Source organism: Chionomys nivalis, chromosome 11, assembly GCF_950005125.1.
Source record: "Chionomys nivalis chromosome 11, mChiNiv1.1, whole genome shotgun sequence".
Lineage (NCBI taxonomy): Eukaryota > Metazoa > Chordata > Mammalia > Rodentia > Cricetidae > Chionomys > Chionomys nivalis.
The window spans coordinates 7,350,864-7,373,522 of record NC_080096.1 but is presented as its reverse complement, the minus strand read 5'-3'; the positions used below and the strand labels follow the sequence as shown (position 1 = coordinate 7,373,522).

Below are 22,659 nucleotides of genomic sequence, written 5' to 3'. Positions count from 1 at the left end.
CTCTCAGATTACTGACGGCTCCAGCACCCAAAAGGTGGGACAGAAAGCACCTCCAATACTGTATCCCTGGGGGCTTTGCAAGCACGCGGACAGCAATGACCGCACTATACACTGGGACTCTAAGGTATGGTAGGGAACGTGCTGTGGTGAAAAGTCTTTGAAGTCTGACACCCTGTAACCTTTACACACTGCCTCTCTGAAGCCGCCTGGAGGTCTGCTCAGAGGTTCAGGATTGGGGCAGTTTGTAGGGACAATGGTCACAGTGGCAGGGGAGCATCTCCAAGGCTCTGTAACTATTCTCCAAATACCAACAAACCCAACATTGCCAGGTTCTTTCACTATATCTCAATCAAGAGAAACCCTCTTAGTACACAGGAACAAACAGAAGCAGGCAGGAATATGCAGGGACTGCAGGTCCAAGACAGGCAACTGAGCTGAGACGTATGGTCTCGGAAGCTCCACCAAAGGCTCAGAAGCAGCAGCAGCAACAGCCCAGGCACTTGGCATGTGATCATCTTGCTGAGACAATGTACTTCAATGACTGCCCTTGGGAGGCTGGTGGCCCAAGCACAGGGCCGGGCAGTGGCAGACATCAGCAGGACAGGTGCATGTTCCTTCTTGCTCATCAAGGCTGGAACTGTGACTCTACAGTGGTGGGCCTAACTCCTCAAAGCTGTCTGCCAGCTCCACTCAGAACCCACCCTGAAAATTAAATGACAAGACAGGATCACTCAGTAGGGTCCTGGACAAAAGCCAGTCCACAAACCAGCACCTGCCATGGTGTGGAATCGCTGGGCCTTTTGCACAGACAGCAATTGAAGGTTCTGCAAACCAAGCTAAGCCAGGCTGGCTGCAGTGCCAGGCACACAGGCACTTGGCTGTGGATGGCCACTGTGGACAGAGAACTTAACCTAGAGGCCAGCATCTAGAAGAAGACATCGCAGTTCTGTGCACAAGAAGTGAGCAGTCAGTTCAATTTCAGCTCTTCTACATGATGTTGACTCCTGGCAGCTTATTATATACTGGGCGTATCATGTCACAAATGAAGGCAAAGAACCTTTTTTTAAAAAAAAATATTTATTTATTATGTATACAATATTCTGTCTGCGTGTGTGTCTGCAGGCCAGAAGAGGGCACCAAACCTCATTACAGAGGGTTGTGAGCCACCATGTGGTTGCTGGGGATTGAACTCATGACTTTTGGAAGAGCAGGCAAGGCTTTTAACCACTGAGCCATCTCTCCAGCCCCAAAGGCAAAGAACCTTAACACTAAATTGCCAAGCAGCAGTAGCAGCCAACATACTCCAGGCCTGGCTTCACATGCACTTCCAAGAGACATGAGCTTTTCCATATTTCTTGGGGCTGTGATGCTACTAGCAGCATTATCTTTAGGTAGGAAGGCTAGCGAGTAGTGTGTCCACGTTCCCTATTCACAGCTGAAGAGCTACAAGCTCTGAAATCAGGTGCAGTGTAGTCCAAGATACTCAGAGGCTGAGCCCAGGAGCGGAAGACTGACTCAGGCAATACAGGGAATGGGGTCTCGACAAAAACCAGGGCTGGAGGGATAGCTCAAGGCAGAACATTTGCCTAGCATTGATACCTTAGAAGAAAAGGAAAAAAAGGAGGGTTAGGGGAGGGAAGAAAATTGTGGTGTAGTTCTAATCATTAAAAAGCTGAAGCTTGGCTTGAGTTTAAGGCCAGTCTAGACTACAGGGTGAGACCTTTCATGTGCATGCGCGTGCACACACACACATACACACACATACACACACACACCAGCCTAATTAAAGAGAATCCAGAAGAGATCAGAAATAGACCATGTTGATGACTAACTGATTTTTAACAAAGAAGCCAAGGTCATCCTGTGGGAGAAAGGACAACCTGTGATAATGGCATTGGAAGAAGTGAAAATCCACATAAAAAAGTCATGAGTTTACACTGTATGCAAAAATTAATGCTGCATGGGTCACATGAGCAAAGAACAAAAACTACATAGCCATACAGATTCCATATGAAAACAGAAAACACAGAAGTCTTGGGACAGGAAAAGACATAAAAAGTGTGGGCCATAATGTTGTGGGATTTTTGTACACTCTGTGAAAATGTGTTGTTATGATTAGTGTAAGAAAAGCTGAACGGCCAATAGCCAGGCAGGAGGTACAGGTAGGATTTCTGGGAAGAAAAAGGAAGAGGAGGAGATAATTGAGACACCAATGAGACATGGAGGGAATCAAGACACACAGAATAAAAGAAAGGTAAAAAGTCACGAAGCAAAATGTCGATTAATATAAATGGGATACTTTAAGCTATAAGAACTAGTGGGACAAGCCTAAGCTAAGGCCCAGCTTTCATAATTAGTAATCAGTCTCCATGTCATTATTTGGGAGCTGGCTGGTGGATAAAGAAAGACTCGTTACATCATAAAAAGCTAAACAACTGAAGAAATGGAAGTCAACTAAAGGAACCATCACAAAAATGAAAAGGTGGGTCACAGACTGGGAGAACAAGCGATGCAAACAGGAGGGACTGGAATATCGACAAAGTCTAGCAACTCAACAAATCAAAGACAAGGCATCATTTAAAAGGTTGGAAGACTGCAAGAGTCTTCATAAAGGACTATGAACAACTGGGAGGAATCTGAAGGAGGGAGGGTTCAGCAGTTCAGAGCACTGGCTGTTCTTACAGAGGACCCAGATTCTGTTCCTATCACTTACACAGAGTCTGTAACTCCAGTCCCAGGGGATCTGATGCCCCTTTCTGGCCTCTTCAGCACCAGGTACACATGTGGTACACAAATGTACATGCAAGCAAAATACTCATACACATAAAATAAAAAAAAATGTGACCCTGAAAATATGATTGGCATCCCTCGTCAGTATATGAAATGCAAAGTTAAACCACAGTGAATCCTGCTACATAATGTTAGGACAGCTAAACTTAAAACTGAGAGAACCGAATTCCAGCAAGGAGATGCAGAACTGCAAAACAAACACACAAACCTTAAAACTCCCATCATTAGCCGGGCGGTGGTGGTGCACGCCTTTAATCCCAGCACTTGGGAGGCAGAGGCAGGGGGATCTTTGTGAGTTCGAGGCCAGCCTGGTCTACAAGAGCTAGTTCCAGGACAGGAACCAAAAGCTACGGAGAAACCCTGTCTCGAAAAATCAAAAAAAAAAAAAAAACCCAAAAACTCCCATCATGGAGGTCCTGAAGATAGCACAGTGGGTAGAGACACTTGCCACCAAGTCTGGTGTCCTGTGTTTAGTCTTTACAATACAGACAGTAGGAAAGAGCTGGCTTGTTCTTTGACCTCTACTCCATAGGGTTTCTTATGACACGATACTCTCTCTCCTGTTTCTTTCTTTTCTCTCTGTCTCTCTCTCTGTCACACACATTCACGGGGTGTGTGTGTGTGTGTGCGTGCGTGAAATATGTAATGTATGTATGGGTCAATTTTTAAAGCATTTATGGTAATAAACTAAGCATAGAAACTACACATATGTAACCTGAACATAAATGAAGCTTGTGAGAAGACACAGCTTTATTTTATTTTATTGAGCACTACATTTTCTCTGCCCCCCTCCCTGCCTCTCTGCTCCCCTTCAACCCTCTCCCATGGTCCCCATGCTTGCAATTTACTCAGGAGATCTTGAAAGACACAGCTTTCTTTCTTTCTTTCTTTCTTTCTTTCTTTCTTTCTTTCTTTCTTTCTTCCTTTCTTTCTTTTTTTATTAATTTTTATTGAGCTCTACATTTTTTCTCTGCTCCCCTCCCTAACTCTCCCCTCCAATCCTCTCCCATGGTCCCCATGCTCCCAATTTACTCAGATCTTGTCCTTTTCTACTTCCCATGTAGATTAGATTTATGTAAGTCTCTCTTAGAGTCCTCACTGTTGTCTAGGTTCTCTGGGATTGTGAATTTGTGGGCCGGTTTTCTTTGCTTTGTGTTTAAACACCACTTATGAGTGAGTACAAGTGAAACTGTCTTTCTGGGTCTGGGTTACCTCACTTATGATGATGTTTTCTAGCTCCATCCATTTGCCTGCAAAATTCAAGATGTCGTTATTTTTTCTTCTGTCTAGTATTTCATTGTGTAAATGTACCACATTTTCCTTTTCCATTCTTCGGCTGAGGAGCATTTAGGTTGTTTCCAGGTTCTAGCTATGACACACAATGCTGCTATGAACATAGCTGAACACATGTTCTTGTGGCACAATTGAGCATCCTTTGGATATGTACCCAAAAGTGGTATTGCTGGGTTTTGAGGAAGGTTGTTTCCTAATTTTCTGAGAAATCACCATACTGACATCCAAAGGGGCTGTGCCAGCTTGCATTTCTACCAGCAATGCAGGAGTGTTCCCTTTACCCCACAACCTCTCCAGCATAAGTTGTCATCAGTGGTTTTGACCTTGGCCATTTTTACCAGGCGTAAGATGGAATCTCAGAGTTGTTTTGATTTGCATTTCTCTGATGACTAAGAATGTCGTACATTTCCTTAAGTGTCTTTCGGCCATTTTAGATTCCTCTCTTGAGAGTTCTCTGTTTAGGTCTGTACTCCATTTTTTTATTAACAAGGCACAGACTGGTAGTTACCAGAAACAAGACACAGTGATAAAGGTACAAAGAAACTCTTTAGGATAATAGAATCTACATATGCTCCTTTTGGAATTTTCTGTATTGTAATTGCAGTGATGGTTACACTAAAAAAATGAGTTAAAATTTATCAAATTGGATACTGAAAAACCCAGACTCTTACTACATGCATATCGTACTTGAGAAAACTGATTAGAAAGAAAATAACTAAGATCCAGAAATCAGAAACTTGGTATCCAGCAATTCCATGTAGACACCATCCATTCAAGCATGTGTCCACATAAGACTTGCACACCAATCTTCTCAGGAGCATTATATGTGCCAGCCCAAAACAGGGCCAAAGACAGAGAAGCAGTAGAGTACTTGCCTAGCATGTACAAGGCTCCAGGTTCAACTCACAGGATGCAAAGAACCAAAAACACAAGCAGGAAGTCATATACTGCCCTTCATCTGGTGCACAAAATAAGGACCGTTAATACAATGAAGTGAAAAGGAACGCTGCAATGTGGCTGGACCTCAAAACCATTATACTAAGAAAAAGAAGCCAAGCACAGAAATCACCCACTCTGTAATTCCATTTACCTAAATAGCCGGGAAGAAGTGGACTTATGGTGATGGAAAGTAGACTAGTGTTGCAAGGAGAGGGCCGCTTTCTCGTCCTGGCTGCCTGGCTAGCTCAGTCGGTAGAGCATGAGACTCTTAATCTCAGAGTCATGGGTTTGGGCCCCACGTTGGGCACCAATTGTTGCAAGGGGAGAGCCGCTTGTTTGTCCCGGCCACCCAGCTAGCTTAGCCCCGAAATAACCACACAGAAATTGTATAATTAAATCACTACTTGGCCCATTATTCTAGCCTCTTATTGGCTAACTCTCATATCTTGGTTTAACCCATTTCTATTAATCTGTATATTGCTATGTGGCAGTGGCTTACCAGGAAAGATTCTAACAGTGTCCATTACAACAGGCAGAGGATCCACGGCATCTCTCTGACTCTGCTTTCTTCTTCCCAGCATTCCGTTTAATTTTCCCCGCCTACCTAAGTTCTGCCCTATCAAGGGCCCAAAGCAGTTTCTTTATTAAACAATGAAAGCAACACAAAGACAGAAGGACCTCCTACACTAGATTAGTGGTTACCTAGGGAAAACGGTAGGAACAAGGGTTTATAGTGAATGGCTCCAAAGGGTCCTATGTGAGCATAAGAATTATCTAAAGTGGGTCTATGGCAACTGTTGTACCCGAGCCGAGTTACTAAAAGCACTGAATTGTACACCTGAAATGGGTAAGTCTTGTGATATATAAAATATACTCCAATAGTTCTAAAAAAACTGTTTGAGGGGCTGGTGAAATGGTTCAACATGGTAAAGGTGCTTGCTGCCAGGGCTGCCAAGTTCAGTTCATTCCCCAGAGACCACATGATAGAAGGACAACCAACTGCCATGGCTCCCAGCTGAAAACACCAGCTGCTGCAGCCGAGGCTGCTAGGGGGAAGCTGACACAGGATAACCACTCTGGAATACAGTTTACCAGCTTCTTATAAGGTTAAACATACACTTAACATACAAACCAGCAATTCTCCTCCTAGGCATTCACCCAAGAGAGAGAAAAGTACACAGAGACTTCAACAGGAATGCTCACAAGAGTTTTATTCATAATGGCTAAAAACTGGAAACAACCCAAAGTCCATCAGCTGCTGAGTGGATAAACAGTGATACATCCTTCCATACAGTGGGATGCGGCTCAGTAATAAAATGAAGCAACTTCTGACATGCACGGCAACCTGGATATATCTCAGCACTATGCTGGGCAGAGAGACTAGACTAAAGCATACATGCCATATGATTCCACTTATACAAAACTCAGGAAACAAAGATCTAACAGGCAGTAAGAAAAAGCAGCACAGTCGTTGCCCTGGAGGCAGGATGGGGCTGGAGTGACTGGAAATGGGGCACAAGAGAACCTTTTGGGGGTACTAGAGATGTTCTGTAATACAGTGATGTTTACCTGAAGTGCACACTCAAAACTCAGATGGTGCAATTACAATAGGTGCATTTTATTTCATGTAAACTACCCTCAATAAAGATCAACACACACACACACATACCCCTGTTCAATGTTTTTTCAAGGAAATTAGTGGTGGCTGAGAGCAAAACCCAATAATACTAAAAGTTTTCCCTAGGCATTTGCGGCTGAAATCAAGGGAGAAATATGACCCAAGGATTCTAACACAGCCTGAAAACTCACGCCTGAAAATGCTTGACTTATACAAAAGAATCTAACATTTAGATGTTATAAAGAGTGATAATAAAGTAGCAAGTCCTACCTTCCTAATATGCCAGCTAAACCTTTCTAAATACCACAGTACTAGCCACCGGAGCCTGTCTAGGCCCAGGTAACAATACCTTGTGTGTAAGCGCTCATGTCAGCTCCAACGACACCTTGCTGGGTACATGATAAGGAGGGCAGGAGCAACTTGGATAGGCATAGCCTCCAATGACTGCCCCCAATTTGTCAGCATCCGTTGTAGATGGGAAGATGATGCAACCACACTCTTGTCAGCATGCGGAGGATAAGAGGATATGGAAATTCCTAGGTGTCCTTGGGAGGCAGCTGTGATCCTTTTCCTTCCTGTAGGTTGGTAGTGGCAGATGAGGCATTTGGGGCTGGAGCAGGTGGGCAGGACAAGATGGATGCCAGCAAGCTGTCAAGGATGCAGACCTGGGTCCCTGAAGACAGCAGAGCCTCCATGGTGAGCTAGATGCCCTATGTTTAGGTAGCAGAAAACCTATTTTCTGAAATGTAGCCTTGACTTAGTGACATGCAAAGCCAGTTCAAGCCTCATCCTTTGGGGACTCTGAAGACGACCATTCTGGAATTCCAAACCTTTGCTCCTGCACACTGCCAGGAAACTCGCAAGCCCATCGTTGCACGGTGCAGCAGTGGCAACTCATCTCTGTCCCTCCCCAAACGCCAGGCCTCCTGAATACTGTTTCCACAACCTGCCCAGAGCAGCCTACATGGACTGGGCATGAAAACGGCCTGGCCAGTGGGCTGGTGACCAAATGGGCACTGTCACCAAGCATCTCTTCTCAGTTCTCACGCACATTCCCACCACAGTTCGTCCAGGCAAAAGCATTTCTAGACATGCTAAGTCAGAGCCTCAGGCCACTAGAGTTTTTAAAAAGCCTCAGGACTCAGACTAATATAAAAGACACTGAAGTGCACAGTGGTAGGGAACAAGGGTGTGAGAGCCACAGGGCGCCTCCATCAGGTCAGAATGAAGTACTGAGAAGATGCCCTGAAGGAGTGGACTGCAGACTCCAGCCTTGGGGAAAAGCAATGTGCTGCTGGACAAAGATGTCAAGGAGGGCAAGAGAGACTCAGGCAGGCACACCCCCTGTGTCCAACTCTAAAACAAACAACATTAGCTCTCCCTGTCTGTTGCTGCCTATCCTCTGTCAGAGACGGCTAAGATTTTTTTTTTTTTTTTGCCTCTTCCAGCACGCTACAGCTTCTCAGATCACCCAGAGATCCTTAAGGTCATCATGCAGTTTCCTGTCTTTGCGCTCTTGTTCATCCTGTCAGAACACTGAACCTGTCACCCATGGGGTCAGTGAAGCTTTTGCTCTCAAGAGCACCCCTTCCCCTCTTCTACACCAGCCTCCTCCCTTGGTCCTGCCTCCTAGGCACTGACATGCCGGCTTAACTGTCTTTCCCACTAGATGGGGGCAACCTCAGAGAGCGGCCAGGCTTCTGCTATGGTTTAGTTTGTTTCCCAGTGCTCTCAGGAGGTAGTGAGACCTTCAGCCACTGTGGAGTGACACAGGGCCCGAGACCCTTTCCTTCCTTTCATCTCTGGCCGTGACACCAGCAGTTTCTCTCTATTACATGCTCCCTGTCATTGTCACCCAACACCCACAGCCAGAGAGCCCAGCACCAGGGTAGCAGCAGATTGGAGCCCCACCGAAAAGAATTTCTCTCTCTCTCTTTCTTTGTTTGGTTTCCGAGACCACATTTCTCTGTGTAGCCCTGGATGTCCTGGAACTTGCTCTATAGACCAGGCTGGCCTTGAACTCATGGAGATCCACCTGCCTCTGCTTTCCCCAGTGCTGGGATTAAAGGTGTGAGCCTCCACCACCCGACCCTTTTTCTCTTTCTAAGTTGACTCTCTCAAGTCTTAGCAATGGGAAACTAACAGATCTTGTTAATGACCTTTGTCCCAGAGGTCTAGCACAGCACCCGGGATACGGGAGTCCCTCAATGATGAGTGCCTGCTCAATGGGTTAAGAAAATGGGGTTAAGTATGTTACTAATAGGACTGTAACAGGAGCAAACTGACAAGAATTTTCTCTCAGGACTTCTAATCAAATGATTCAAAGCTCTCTGCCAGCCCCAGGCAACTAGAGCTCAGGCTAGTCTCTCAAGGGGTCCCACTGTCCATCAAAAATGAGAGCAAATGCTGGAGTCCAGTACTGCCTCATAAAATTTACACTGGCCCTGCTTATACCTCAGCGCCCCTTGGTGCTTTGTCCCTCTGGGCGGGAACAAGACAGCTCAGCACCAATCACTGAGCTCAGCATGAAGCAGGACCCAGAACCTATCCACAGGGCTTGTGGATGCACACACAGAGCTTTGAAGCAAAGTCAAACAATGAAACCAAAGGGAGAAAAACAGAGTATCAGATTTCTTCTTGGATGCTAGCCTGGCTTTTCCTGAGCTCTGCCTGACTTTCTCTGAAGCCCTCAAACACGGGTTCATTCTTCTACTAGGTGACACAGGCTTCCCAGTGTCACCTCCTGCCATTTTCACAAAGCCTCCTGACTTCCTTAGCCCACATTAATTTTTCTCTTTTCTGTAATCTTATAGAAATTTTTGTCAGTATAATTAATTTTGGCATTAACTCACAATGTCTGATATTATTCTCTTTTTCTTAAGAGCCTGTAAAATTCTGAAAGATCATGCTTTGAAGCTCTCCCATAATTCAGAGCTGAGCATCTAGTAGGTGCTCACACACCGAACTGTAGTAGGTGCTCACACACCGAAACACAGTGCCTTCTGGGAGTTATCCTGTGTTCTCTTCGTTGCTGGCATTCACTAACTTTCAAGGTCAAACACACTCACCAGAAAGCAAAGATAGCACAGGAGGCACCCAGCAGCCATGGCCACTGGGCCAGGTCAGGAGATAAAGGTCTGCATATGCCAGCTTCTCCAAGTGTTCTCAAGAGACCCTAACCCTGACACAAGAGCATTTGGGGCTGGGCTGAGGGAAACCCATTTTCTAGACTTGGGCTCATAGGTGAAAAGTCCTTAAGCAGCTGAGAAATAGGAAGGAAAGGACTGCTGTGGATCTAGGTATAGAACCCCCAGGAACACACATGAACAGAGGCCATAAATCCCTCCCAGACGCAGACAGTGCCTCGGTGATAAGCATGCAGATTGCACACCTAGTTCAGAAACTCCCCTGAGTTTGCTTGTAATTAAGGGGGTTAGAGAGGAAAAAAAAATTTTTATATATATATACCCAATTAATCATTTAAATATTTAAAGTCAGATTTTTTTCCTCACTCCGGGATTAGTATATTTCATAACGCCAGCAGCCAACAGCCCTGGTTTTTACTGGGGTTCATTTCAGAGCATGTTAAACTAGTCAGATTGAGTGATGCTTCCAGCAACTAATCGCATGTCAAATAAAAGATATTTTATGTAATAAATTACCGCTACAAGTAATTCAAATGTCATTTATCAGTTTTATTATCAGTCAGGCAAAGTCTTGTTTCTCTATATTAATCAAAATCAAGCTTTTTTTTTGCCCTTTTTTTTTTTTGAGTAGTTTTGACACCTCTTGGCAAAAGTACAGCAGTGAAGAGCAGGGACCCCAGAGCTGAAAGGAAAATGTAACGGAACGCGAAGTATGAAGCTCGATGGTGACAACTGAAAACTCCAGGGTTAAAAATTATCATCCCCATTGTTTCTGTGCTGGTGTCAAAGCAGGAGGAAGCCTACCTCTAAGAGATATGTGTTATTGTTAGGGCCAGGAGACTAACAGACTCTAAGCCAGGAATCTTGAAGGAGACTGCAGACTCAATTGCTGCTGCTGGCCAGAAAAACTACTAGTTAACTCTTTGCGCTTCCAGAAGGCAGGCAAGCTTATGATGTTTGATGCCACTCTGTGACCAAGCAGAACAATTTGTTCCGAGCAGGAAGTTTTCAAGTAGCAGAGAGACCTGTCTGGTATTAAGCAGTGGGAGGAAACAGCTGGAACGCAACAGATGTGCTTAGACAATTCTGCACCCCAGCTGCCACTGCCTATCCTCAACAAATCCTATTAAATGGCTGGGCTCAGGGACACAACTCTGAAAAGTATGGACACTTACTTAGCCTTTGGTCAAAAAGTATGTTTAGGGTCCAAAGCCTACACAACAGATCGAGAGGATTTGGACTGGGAAAGAGAAATGAGTCCCCTGCTCACAAACGGCAGAAGCCTGCTCCTGGGGTCTCAAAGGTTCAGGCCAGACACAGAAGGACAAGACACATGGGTGTATGTATTCTGGCTTCGCCACTCAGCTTTATCCAGAAAGCAAAGGACTCTCTAAATACAACTTGTGATGCACACAGCAGCCTAGCCCCCACCTGACCGCAGGAGAGAACACCCTACTGGCTGTGTCTGCAGGAGAGAGATCACCTACCCAGCTGCAGGCAAGCCAAGAGAAAATGCTGATAAGGGGAGAAGGAAGAGGGCTTTAGTCCACGTGTTCTGGGACCAAAATGAACCTGTCACTTTAATTTTTTTTTCTTTTTGAGACAAGGTTTCTCTGCGAAACCGTCCTGTTTGTTCTGGAACTCGCTCTGTAGACCAGGCTGGCCTTGAACTCACAGAGATCTACCTGCCTCTGCCTCCCAAGTGCTGGGATTAAAGGTGTGCATGACCACTGCCCAGCTGAACCTGCCATTTTTAAAAAATATACCCTTTAAAATCTGGTCTTGAACTCTCTTAAATCACTTTTTGAAAAAAAGTAAAACTTCTAAAGAATTAAAATGAAGACAATTTTAGAAGAGACTTGAAAGACAATAGAGCCTCTGCTGAGTTATGGGAAAGAAACAAATCGAGGCTGTTTCTTATGGCTTTGGAGATAATGGTAACTTTTTTAGAATTTTCCACATGACTTACAGAAGAGGTGATGTTCTTGTTTGCATGGATGCATAGCACTGTATCTGTTACTACAGCAACCTCCATTTAAAAACAAACTCCCCTCCGCCAAGATCCCATGTCATCATTAAAGGACCTTTGTACTTAATCTGAAATTACCCGAGATTCTGTCACCACATGAATGCACACAGTGGAGTCAGGACAAGGGAGCGAAGGCTGACCCAAACCTATGAATATTCAGTTTAAAAATAAAATTAGGAGCAAATTACTTCCATGGGCAGAGGAGAACCCACTCACTCCCATGCCTGTGTTAGGGAAGTGATGCTCAAAACCACTGGGTAAGAAGAAGGTGCAGAACTGACCACTGCGACAACACAAAGGCTGGCTTCATTAGCCCTGAAACCTCTGTCACATACTTACAACTGGCTCTAGACAAACACAGGTGTGCTGGTTTTTTCCTAGAAAAGTCAAGCTCTCCCAGTCTGCTGTGATGGGAGCGGTGGGGCCCTGCTCTTCCCCAGTGTCCTGAGTCCCAGTCCCAGTTCAGCAGGACATGGAACAGGTGACTTACTGTATGGCTGCGGGATGAGGTGAGGGGGCTGGATAGGAGCCACTGGCGTAGCCAAGCCCAAGGATGGAGGCTCATCTGTGGCAGTGCCTGACTGCTGGAAAGCCAGGTCAATCTCGTCATCTGTCAGTCCTGTGGGGAGAAGAGCAAAGGACACAGGTGAGGACCTCGCCAGCATCCACACTGCAGCAAGCCTTCCTTTGCAGGAGGGCCTGACGGCCACGGAGTGCCTTGCATTCGAGTATGCTGCCTGCTCGATTTCGGATTCTCGGGAACCTCTCTCAGCTGCAATTTAACCTTAAGCGACAGAATATTAGCCTCAACACTGCTTCCAAATGTGGCTCATTCAATTTCCTTAATTTATCCTTGAGTTTATTGCTGCCTTTGAAGTCGCTCCATACTGCAATTCTCCATTCTTCCCCCGAAAACAGATACCATCAACTGCAAATGTGGCTCATTTTAATCTGTAATGGTGTTAAAAAAAGAGGGGAAAAAACTAACAATAATGCATGAAAACAGACAGGGAAACAAAAAACTAATTATTGGGTGAGACGACTAATTAGTCTAGATCGTTTCCGAAGACGGGAATAATTTGCTTTATTTTATGACAAATGCAGAAATAAAAAGAAAAATCAGGACTGACTGTGATTAGTATGAATGGGATATAGAATGTAAAGAAGAAAATAAAACAAGAAAACAGATCAAAACAAGACCAGGCCCACACTTTTGGATGATTATTGCTCTACCCTATCACGGGCTGCCTGGACCGCCCTTGGCTAGTTTCTTTTCCCCTCTTTCTTTAATCCTCCGATACTCTAAACTACAATGCACACGGGGCATCAGGAAACCGCGGGCGCCATCTGCAGTGGCTATGGCATGTGTAGAGGATTTTCCTAAGAAATGGAAGGCAAGTGAAAGCCCACCAAGACCCTAGTCCCAGAAGGCTGAGCACACAGAGAGATTCTCAGGGGCCCAAGGCTGACTGGGTGACTACTGGTGACAGCACTGACCAAAGCACAGAATAGCAGAAGGGAACTGTGGAGCCCACAGGTGTGCAACAAGAGTCCCACAGGCCCCACCCAGGAAACAATGCTGTGTACAAGAGAGCCTCTACGGCAGCTGGGAAAGCGGGTAAGAGGTCACCGCTAGTGTGACAGCTCGAGCTGGTCCAGGCTGTTCCGGGAATCCCAATATCCACTGAAGCCGCAACACAGAGCTTTTAAACCTGGGCCGAGAGCTTTTCCACATCTGGTCAGCAGCTCTCCATTAGAGGCCCACAGCATGGTATACTTGCCCCTAGGGGTGGGTGAAGTACAGGCGGTTCTGAAGATCAGCAACTTCAAAGTGTGGTGCCTCGTACACTGTGCCTGGGGGCTAATACATGGTGCGCATTAATGCTTCAGAGCGCAGCTCTGCCCTGCATCACATTGGCCTGAGTGGACTCCCACTGTCCCTCAGACTGTTCATGCCCTACCGCAAATGGTCAAGGGAGTGCCTCGACTATTCCAGCGGCCCTTGACCTTTCTCTCGGGTGCTGCAGCAGCACTTCTAGCAGGAAGCAAGCGAGCACCACTGCTGTCAGTCAAGGGAACTGCGGGAGCATTCGCCTAGAGGGGGGCAGGTGATCACATAACAGAGCATCTCAGATCCGGGCTGGACAAGGTGCCCCACTTCTTGCCTCCGTAGCTTGCCACAAATGAGTTGTCTCTGCCCCCAGAACAGGGTTAGGACAGACAGACAAGCCAGGCAAAATTGGAGGACACAGCTCCGTACAGCTTATGCCTCTCAGGCTCTTTCTCCTGTCAGTCACTGCCAAGTGCTCACCCTAACTAGGAAGGGGCGCTCCTGTCCAAGTGCTGGAAGAAGAACGCTGCTGTACCAGTTCACAGGGAGAAGGGAGCAGCACCTGCGACGTCAGCACAGGCTGCTGGTCATTGGCACACCATGGAATTCTAGAGACCTGGTGGATCGTGTGCCTTGTCAGCTGCTGGCTGCAAATGAGGATAATTTTCCCAAAAGGAGCATTCAGTTGCAGTCTCATTCTCCCTTTTGGCTCCTTCAAATATAAACAAGTACGATAATGTTCAACGCTGGGGAAATATACAGCAAGTTGCAGGCTGTGCCTCAGCCTTGCGAGCTAGAGCTGGTTAAAGGAACAGGACTTTGTGCCTCTTGTTCTGCCCTCTGGCCCTGAGCTTTCAGGAGCCTATTTTCCTAATAAAACACACCTTGCATTGCCCCTGCCGCCCACCAGTGAGGCGACAGTTTAAATGCCATCAGCACTTCCTTCCAGGTTCTTGCTCTCAGAACCCTTATCATCTGATGCTTTAAATCTATTCTGGCTGGAATTCTCCCTACCTAGTTCTCCAGGAGAATCAGCATTCTGATTCCATTTTAATAAATGAGTCATTTCTTTAGAATGAAGGAAGAAAGGAAGGGAGGAGGGGAGGGGAGGGGAGGGCAGGGGAGGGGAGGGCAGGGCAGGGGAGGGGAGGGGAGGGGAGGGGAGGAGGGAGGAGGAGAGGAGAGGAGAGGAGAGGAGAGGAGAGGAGAGGAGAGGAGAGGAGAGGAGAGGAGAGGAGAGGAGAGGAGAGGAGAGGAGAGGAGAGGAGAGAAAGGAGTATAACTTTAGAGTTGGAAAGTTCTCTCAGCCATAGCCCCACTCAGCAGATGAAAAGCCGGAGGCAGGGTGAGGACTGCCCAGATTAAACTTGTCCTGGAGAGCAGTGAGGCAGATGACAACCAGAGTTACAAACATCAGACGGCAGACTCAGAGCTTCAGTCTTGAGTCTGTCCAGGTTTAGAGAAAGATTCAATTCCTTTCTCTCCTGCCACCCTGAACCCCATTTGTAGGTTAAGAGCCAGTAACTAGTTCATGGAACTATAAAAACATGGGGTTTTAAACCCCGCGTTAGAGCTGCACATGATAACTGGATAACATTTTAACAGCACCAGAGTGACAAACGGGCATCCATGTGCTTCTCTGGGTGTCCCCAGCTCAGGCAGCACTGGCCAGTTTACGGACTCTACAGAGCCCCCGGTGATCCACATGGGATGCAGCAAGGCCAAGCAGGGGGTCCCTCACTTCTCCCAGCCACTGGTTCCTGGTACAGAGATGCCCCTACCTCTAGGATGAGTTGTTGCCAGAGGGCCCATGCATAAACACCCAGATGCCCTGGTCCCAGCTTTCCTACTCACCCACAAGATAAACAATGCAGATCTTTGATTGAGACCTTGCAGAATCCAAAAGGTTAAAAGGACTAATAAAGGAAACTGCCAATTGTGAGTGAATTATACTTGGCTCTGCGAGCCCAGGCACAGGCTATATTATAAAAGGCATCTCCTTGCGCTGTTTACCGTCACCCTGACTAATGCAGACCTTTTTTGTTGTTGTTGTTTTAAATAATCTCATGCAAATTAGACACACACACTTCCTTCCAGTTGATTGCTATCTGTGAGGAATAATCTAACCACACAGGGACTGAGCAATGGTTGAACAGAGCAGAGAGCAAAGGACTTTGCCATCCTGCGAGCTAGCGGCAAGCAAGCCACCTGCACCCTCCCTGCCTTTGGAAGCGTTAGTTCATTTTGATAAAGCTTATATTTTCCTCTTCGTTGAGGTTCAGACTGCTGTTATCTGACACCACAAGGACCTGGCATTTTATCCTCCTTGCAGTAACTTTCCTTCTACCACAGGGTGATTTTTCTAGAGTTCCATTCTACCCCCTATTGCTGGTATAGAATCACTCCAGAGAGTCCTGTCACTCACTCTCTCACTAAAAGGGAGGAACAAGAGAACTATCCAGGAGGGAAGAGGAGCAGTGACAGGAGGCTGTGACTGGGGACAGAGAATGCTGCTACCTCACCTGCAAGGCCATAGTTGCCTAATCTGCAAAAAGGGAAGGTCTCGGCACCTTTTTTGTTCCCTTGTGTCCCTCCAAACTACTTCCCCAGACACCAGCAAGCTGCCACTGCTGCCGGTGCAGGCGGGGCTGAGGATTTCTTCTCCACAGGGGCTGCATTGAGAAGGGAAAAGAGGAGCAGCACCCTTGTGCTCACAGAGGCAGGCTGCACTGCCATCCGAACTGACTCCTATTTTTATCTCCTAGCAGATAAACAAACCTGTTCTCTTTTTCTAAAGGTTTCTATTAGAACACAAACAAAGCCCAGCACACCGGGTGAACATGATGCCCAGCCTTCCTTTCCCAAGACTCAGGCCAAGCCCAGGACCCGGAAGAGCTATTTTCTGTGGGACTGGCTGCAACTCCACACTAACTCCAGCGCCTGCCGGGCAGTTCTCAGCCTGACTCTGTGGAGGTGAAGCTGAGAATGTCTGTGGAACATGACAGACGACAGCAGTGTTCTCTGCATTGTGCAAGGGCAAACAACCAAGACGGGGGGCTAGGGACGGGTTGAGAGTACGCAAGGCAGTGAGCCTCAGCAGCACCTTCCAGTCTGTTCTGTGCTTTATGATCGCACTGCAGAGAATGAAAGGAACATGGGAGGAGTGGGGAGGGGGTGTCAGACCCCAGGCCCACACCCAAGGGCAGCAGTGAAGGACCCAGAATTCAGATCATCTTCCTCCATCCACAGCACCTCCATTTCTGATTCATCTGGGACTCTGGAGACTGAGCGAGGGTCACCTCTCTCAGAACACAACTAGTTATCTGCCTGGCACATTCCAGAAGGAGATGAGGCAGGAAGACAGCTGGCTAAAGATATTCTCCAAATTAAAAGAAAAATCAACTCTCTTGGAATGGGTTCGGGGGGGGGAGGAAAAAAGTATTTTTATTTTATTTTATTAACATTTTGTTGGAACAGTAGAGTACAATAAGGACTCTTGGAGCCTCTAAAAGTCGTTGGATGACCTGTGGACCCCTATTTCCCAGTGCCTTGTATAAAATTGAATTTTTTAAACATAAATTACACGTAATGACGACACTGTAAAAACTAACAGTAATGGAAAGCTGTGCTGTATTTCATTAGCCTGTATTATTCCGTGCCACCTGATCCAGCCGGGCCTTGTTTATGAGTTAGTGTGCTAGCAGATGCCGATGGAAGCATTTGCTTCGACCTTGCTCTTCTCATTGGGGCATGAAATTACGACGGCAGCACCTTGATATTACAGCCATAAATACAGTAAACTGCAAATTTAAGCCAACGGCTCCTATTGTCTCTGAACATAAAGCTGATCGGTATTTATTTAAAAGGAGAACAAAAAAAAATATTATATATCACCTTGTTTATGGGGCTGCCCCACCCACTCTCTTATCCCCTCCCCCAGGTCCCCAACCTGTCTAATCTGCTAGGTTAAAATATTAAGCAAATAAGCCAAATACTTTCTTCTCTGCTGATGACTATTCTCTCAAGCAACAAAAATGGTTTTTGAGAAAAACAGTTCTAAATATCACTAGTCTGAATGAAAGTTTTTATGCAAATGAAGGTGGAGGTGGGCTGGTTCCCATCATCTTGATATTGATGTGTAATTTCAAGAACAGGACCAGAGCCTTCCCTTTCCTAAACGAGGGGAGTCCGCACAAGTGGGGAAAAGCTGCTGCTGAGCCTTGGGACTGGACGCTGCCTCAGTATCCTGAAAACTGCTCCGCAGAGCAGCTGCCTTGGAAACAGCCAAACATTTGTCTCCTGCCACCCAGGTTAAGAAAGATATCTGACCATGGATGTAATTCTCATCTCAGCACAGAGCACTTGGGCCTCTCATTAAAACTTGCCCAGTTCCTTCCTTATCCCAGTGATCCATAAAGACAACACATCCTTTAAATACATCAAGTGTGGAGGAAACTAAACAAAGATGGAAGGACCTGGATACCAGCAGGCACCTCTCCCAGTGTAAATCACTGAGTAAGAAGCCGGTGCCGACGACGAATTTCATTGCCAGCTACAGACTCAGAGCCTGGGAAGGCTTCTGCTTACAACCCAAGGAAGGGGGTCCCTGGGGAGACAGAGGAGCTGTGAACACTCAGTCGTATCCAGGTGTGGAGCTCTCAGGAGTTAGCGGCCAAAACTAGAGCATCAGCAGGCAAGCTCAGAAGTCTACCAACACAGCACAGAAGGGGACCATTTCAGCAGCAAACTAAATCCAAGTCCGGGCTTGAACTTCAAAGCAGACTGGGGTCTTAGGGCCTGAGCCCAGTAGTACAATGACACAGGCAAGATCAAGAGTTTCTGTACACTTTTGGCAGGTTATTCATAAGGCAGATGTACTCCCTCATAGCCCTAAATTATAACAGCCACACTGGCCGCCCTGAGCTTAGCACCTTCCACATAAGGAGGGAACTTTCTATAAAATTTATTGAGCACCTCGGGGGAGTAGTATACCTACCGAACAAGACGGAAGTGAGCTGCCCCTCCATGTTACACAAATTGAGACCTCTTGTATAAAACACGGAGGGGTTCCAATCAGCATCCATGATGCCTATTTCCAGGTCTGTGACCTAAAGTGCCCCCACCTTCCTTCTAATTCTCTCTGGCTACACTGGAAATAAGCACGCAGAGGGTTGCTTTTCATGTCTGCCACCAGGTCTGGAGGATTCCAGACCACTCCCGTCAGAGGACAGCCAGCCTCTAAGGCGCAGGTCTTTAGCAGCAGGCTGCAGCAATCTCTTCACAGGCCGAGGAGATTTGCAGTTATTTACACGCCAAGGTCTGGTGAGCTTTTGTGAAAGCCTGAGAAACCCAAGGAATGAACACTTGAGTGACACTGACAATTTCAGCAACACTTAAATTGCACCATCTCAGAAGAGACTTGAGGAGGCTGTTCACGTTTGTAAAAATTAGAATTCTTTATTTTATGTGCATGAGTGTTTTTTTGTTCTGTTTTGGTTTGGTTGTGGTTTGTCAAGACAGGGTTTCTCTAGCTGTCCTGGAACTCACTCTGTAGACCAGGCTGGACTCGAACTCACAGAGATCCGCCTGCCTCTGCCTCCCGAGTGCTGGGGTTAAAGGCGTGCGAGTGGTTTGATGGCACGTGCGCATGTGCATCACATGTGTGCAGTGTCTGCAGACATCAGAAGAGGGTGGCGGAAACCGTGAGCTGGAGCTACAGGTGGTTGAGAGCCATCACGTAAATGCTGGGAACTGAAACCGGGTCCTTTACAAGAGCAGTCAGTGCTCTCAACCACCAAGCCCTATCTCTAGTCCCTTGCCTGCCTTTTTAAATTTACTTTTTAACTTATGTATGTAAGAATTTTGCCTGCAAGTATGTCTGCACCATGTGCACACAGTGTCCATGAAGGCCAGAAAAAGGCACTGGATCCCCAAGAATGGAGTGACAGATGGATGTGGGCCACCATGTAGGTTCTGGGAACCCCTGTCCTATGGAAGATCAGTCAGTACTCTTACCCACTGAGATAGCCCTCCGGCCTCTTGTCTGCTTTTTAAACAATAGCAACTCATCTTTACAATCAAAGGAAGTCAGAACGAAAAGGAAACTTGAAGTTCTTGGGATCTATATCATTCTCTTTCTCTTCCACCATCCTACCCTTTTCATTTACAGACGAAGAAATAAACAAACAAACAAAAACCCCATAGTAGCCATTCATGGAAGTGCACACCTTTAATCCCAGCACTGGAAAGGAAGAGGCAGGGAGATCTCTGTGAGTTCAAGGCACCCCACCCCATGAGGGCTCTCTCACCACCCCAGGGTGAGTGGGGACACGCTGGAGAACCTGCGTCCACTAACACCTGACATGACACATTTTCAACAGCAAAGTCAGAGAACAAATCCCCCCAAAGGTACAAAGGGAGGCAGTGACAAGGCACAGGTTCTGAGTCATAGACGGGCAGGAAGCGCTAGGAGCACAGCTGGTGGTTGAAGGTAAAGGTGGCACATGGTATTTCTAAAGCTAGCAGAGAGAATTTTAATGTTTTCACCATAAAGAAATGATTCTTTGAGGAGACAGGTATACTACTCTGATCCGAATATTATCTATACAAAACACATACCATAAAACATGATGTGAGCCCTATAAATGTTCAACATTTAAAAAAAAAATGAAGCTGTACATGGTAGCTCATGCCTGTAATCCCCGCACTCAGGAGGCTGAAGCAGGAAGGCTAAAATCTGAAAAAATAGTGAGCCTAGAAAAAAACATTGAGGTCCAGGCTATCCTGAGCTATACATAATGACACTCTGTCTCAAAAAGAAAAAAAAAGTTGTGTGTGTGTGTGGGGGGGGATTACTTGTGCTTAAGAGCTCACAGTGTTGTAGCAGAGGACCTGAATTCAGTTCCCAGTGCCCACATCAGGCTACTCACAACTGCCTGCAACTCCAGCTCCAGATCTGATGCTCTCTTATGGACTTGTGACCATACACACACACACACACACACACACACACACACACACACACAAGATCACAAAATAATAAATCCTTTTTATAAAAAAACTTTAAAATAAAAACAAAAAATGGCAAATCCCTTGAAAAAGATCTAAAGCTATAAATTATTTGTAAACCTGGGTATGTTCACACACAGGCATGTACTTACCTGTGGATATGCACAATGCAGAGAGAGAAGGGTGGGGACTGGAAGCATGGGTTAGACATAGAAAGGGACCATCAGCCGGGGCAAAGACTGAAGGTAGAATTTCTTCTGCATACCCCCTGTCAATTATGCTGTACATATATCCAACGTATTTTATTTCATGGACAAACTAAATTTTATTTTAATTTTCTTTCTTTTTTAAAAAGGGTATCACTGAGGCAGGAGGATCTCTGTGAGTTCGAGACCAGCCTGGTCTACAAGAGCTAGTTCCAGGACAGGCTCCAAAAACCACAGAGAAACCCTGTCTCAAAAAACCAAAAAAAAAAAAAAAAAGGGTATCACTATAGCCCAGCCTGGCCTGAAGCTTGCAATGCAGACCAGGCTAGCCTTGAACTCACAGAAATCTACCTTCCTCAGCCTCTCGAATACTGAGATAAAAGGCATGTGTCACCTACCATGTCTGGCTGGATAAATTTTTAAAAACAAATGTCTGGAGGCAGGAACACAAAAACCCTGATCTTGTCTGTTTTCTAGCGGGGAAGCCAAGGCAGAGACAGAAAAGGTGCAAAGCGAGGCCTTGCACCTGAGATGGGAACAAGGCCACATTTCCAAGATCTAGTGTAGCCCTCTGCTGCAGCCACAGCGGTCAAGGGTAAGGGGCCTTTTTCTGAAACTGTTTTTAAAAGGCAACCATCTGTCCAATTTTGACACATCCTGGCTGCCCAATCGTTTCTTTCAGCTCTAAATATTTGCTTCAGCAACAGACATGTTTCTAGCACTGAAAGAAAACAAACATGTGCTTTGTGATGAGGGATGGCCACCACGTTCTCACACGGCCTGACGCGGAGGCAGCTCTGCCATGGAGTTGCTGACCTCGGTCCCCAGAGGAAAGCCTCCTCGTGGCACTTGAGCGCAGTAGGGCTCACTCTTCAGTCACAGCCTGAGTGTCACAATGTTCCTTCAGGATTTTCTTTTACATCCTGAATCTTAAATTCATAACTGGAAGAAAGGTTTATTGTTTGATATTCAACTTCCCCAAATTTAAAACACCCAAGGACACACCAGCATTTTAAAAAGACCTCAACATTAAGCTGTACAAACACATTAAAACACTTTGTATCCTAATAGGTCAATATATAAATGACTTTGTCACCAACTATGTGTGTAGCTCAAATGCATTTGGTATTGCATTCTCCTCCTCTGAGGAGCAGACTACTGCTAGACAGGCTGGAACCTGGCCCAGGCTCCTCTCCTTAACTCTACAATCAATGGGGAGAATAGCCCAACTCTTGCTCAAGTACAAAGTATTAACTTCAGTCTACCATTCAAATGCACTGGCATAGTTATTAATTCTGATTACTTTTAAGTTAAAAAACTTTTTACACAATGTTGGTTGCTGTCTGAAGGTATAGTGGAGGAACAAACTGAGAAAGTACTGAAAGACAATTGGTATGCTGCCTCAATAATATTCTAAAATGTTCATACACTCATAGACTCAATGATTTTATAATAATAAGATATAATAATAGTACAAAACACTATAGACTAAGATAGCTTATCATTACTTTTTTCCCTAGAACTGGGGATTGAACTCAGGGCCTCACACATACTAGGTAAGCTACATCCCCAGCCTTCATGTTACCACTAGATAGATAGATGGGTGAATGGATGGATGGATGGACGGACGGATGGATGGACGGACAGACCGACAGGTAGATAAAAGCAAGGGCTAGGCATGGTAGTCCATGCCTGCCATCACAGCACCTCATAGGTGTAGGGAGAAGAACCAGACTTCATGGTCCTCCATGGATTCAGGTGAATTTGAGACCCTACACCTCAGAAAACAATACAAAAGT

At 46.0% G+C, this 22,659-nt stretch overlaps 1 protein-coding gene across 1 annotated transcript in view; it reads right to left on the bottom strand.

Moving 5' to 3' along the window:
* Window positions 1-22,659, bottom strand: part of Pex14 (peroxisomal biogenesis factor 14) — a 148,873-nt gene that overhangs the window by 15,489 nt on the left and 110,725 nt on the right. The window contains exon 4 of the mRNA XM_057783457.1: window positions 12,306-12,434. Within this exon, the coding sequence (XP_057639440.1) occupies window positions 12,306-12,434 (129 nt within the window). The remainder of the gene's footprint in view (window positions 1-12,305; window positions 12,435-22,659) is intronic.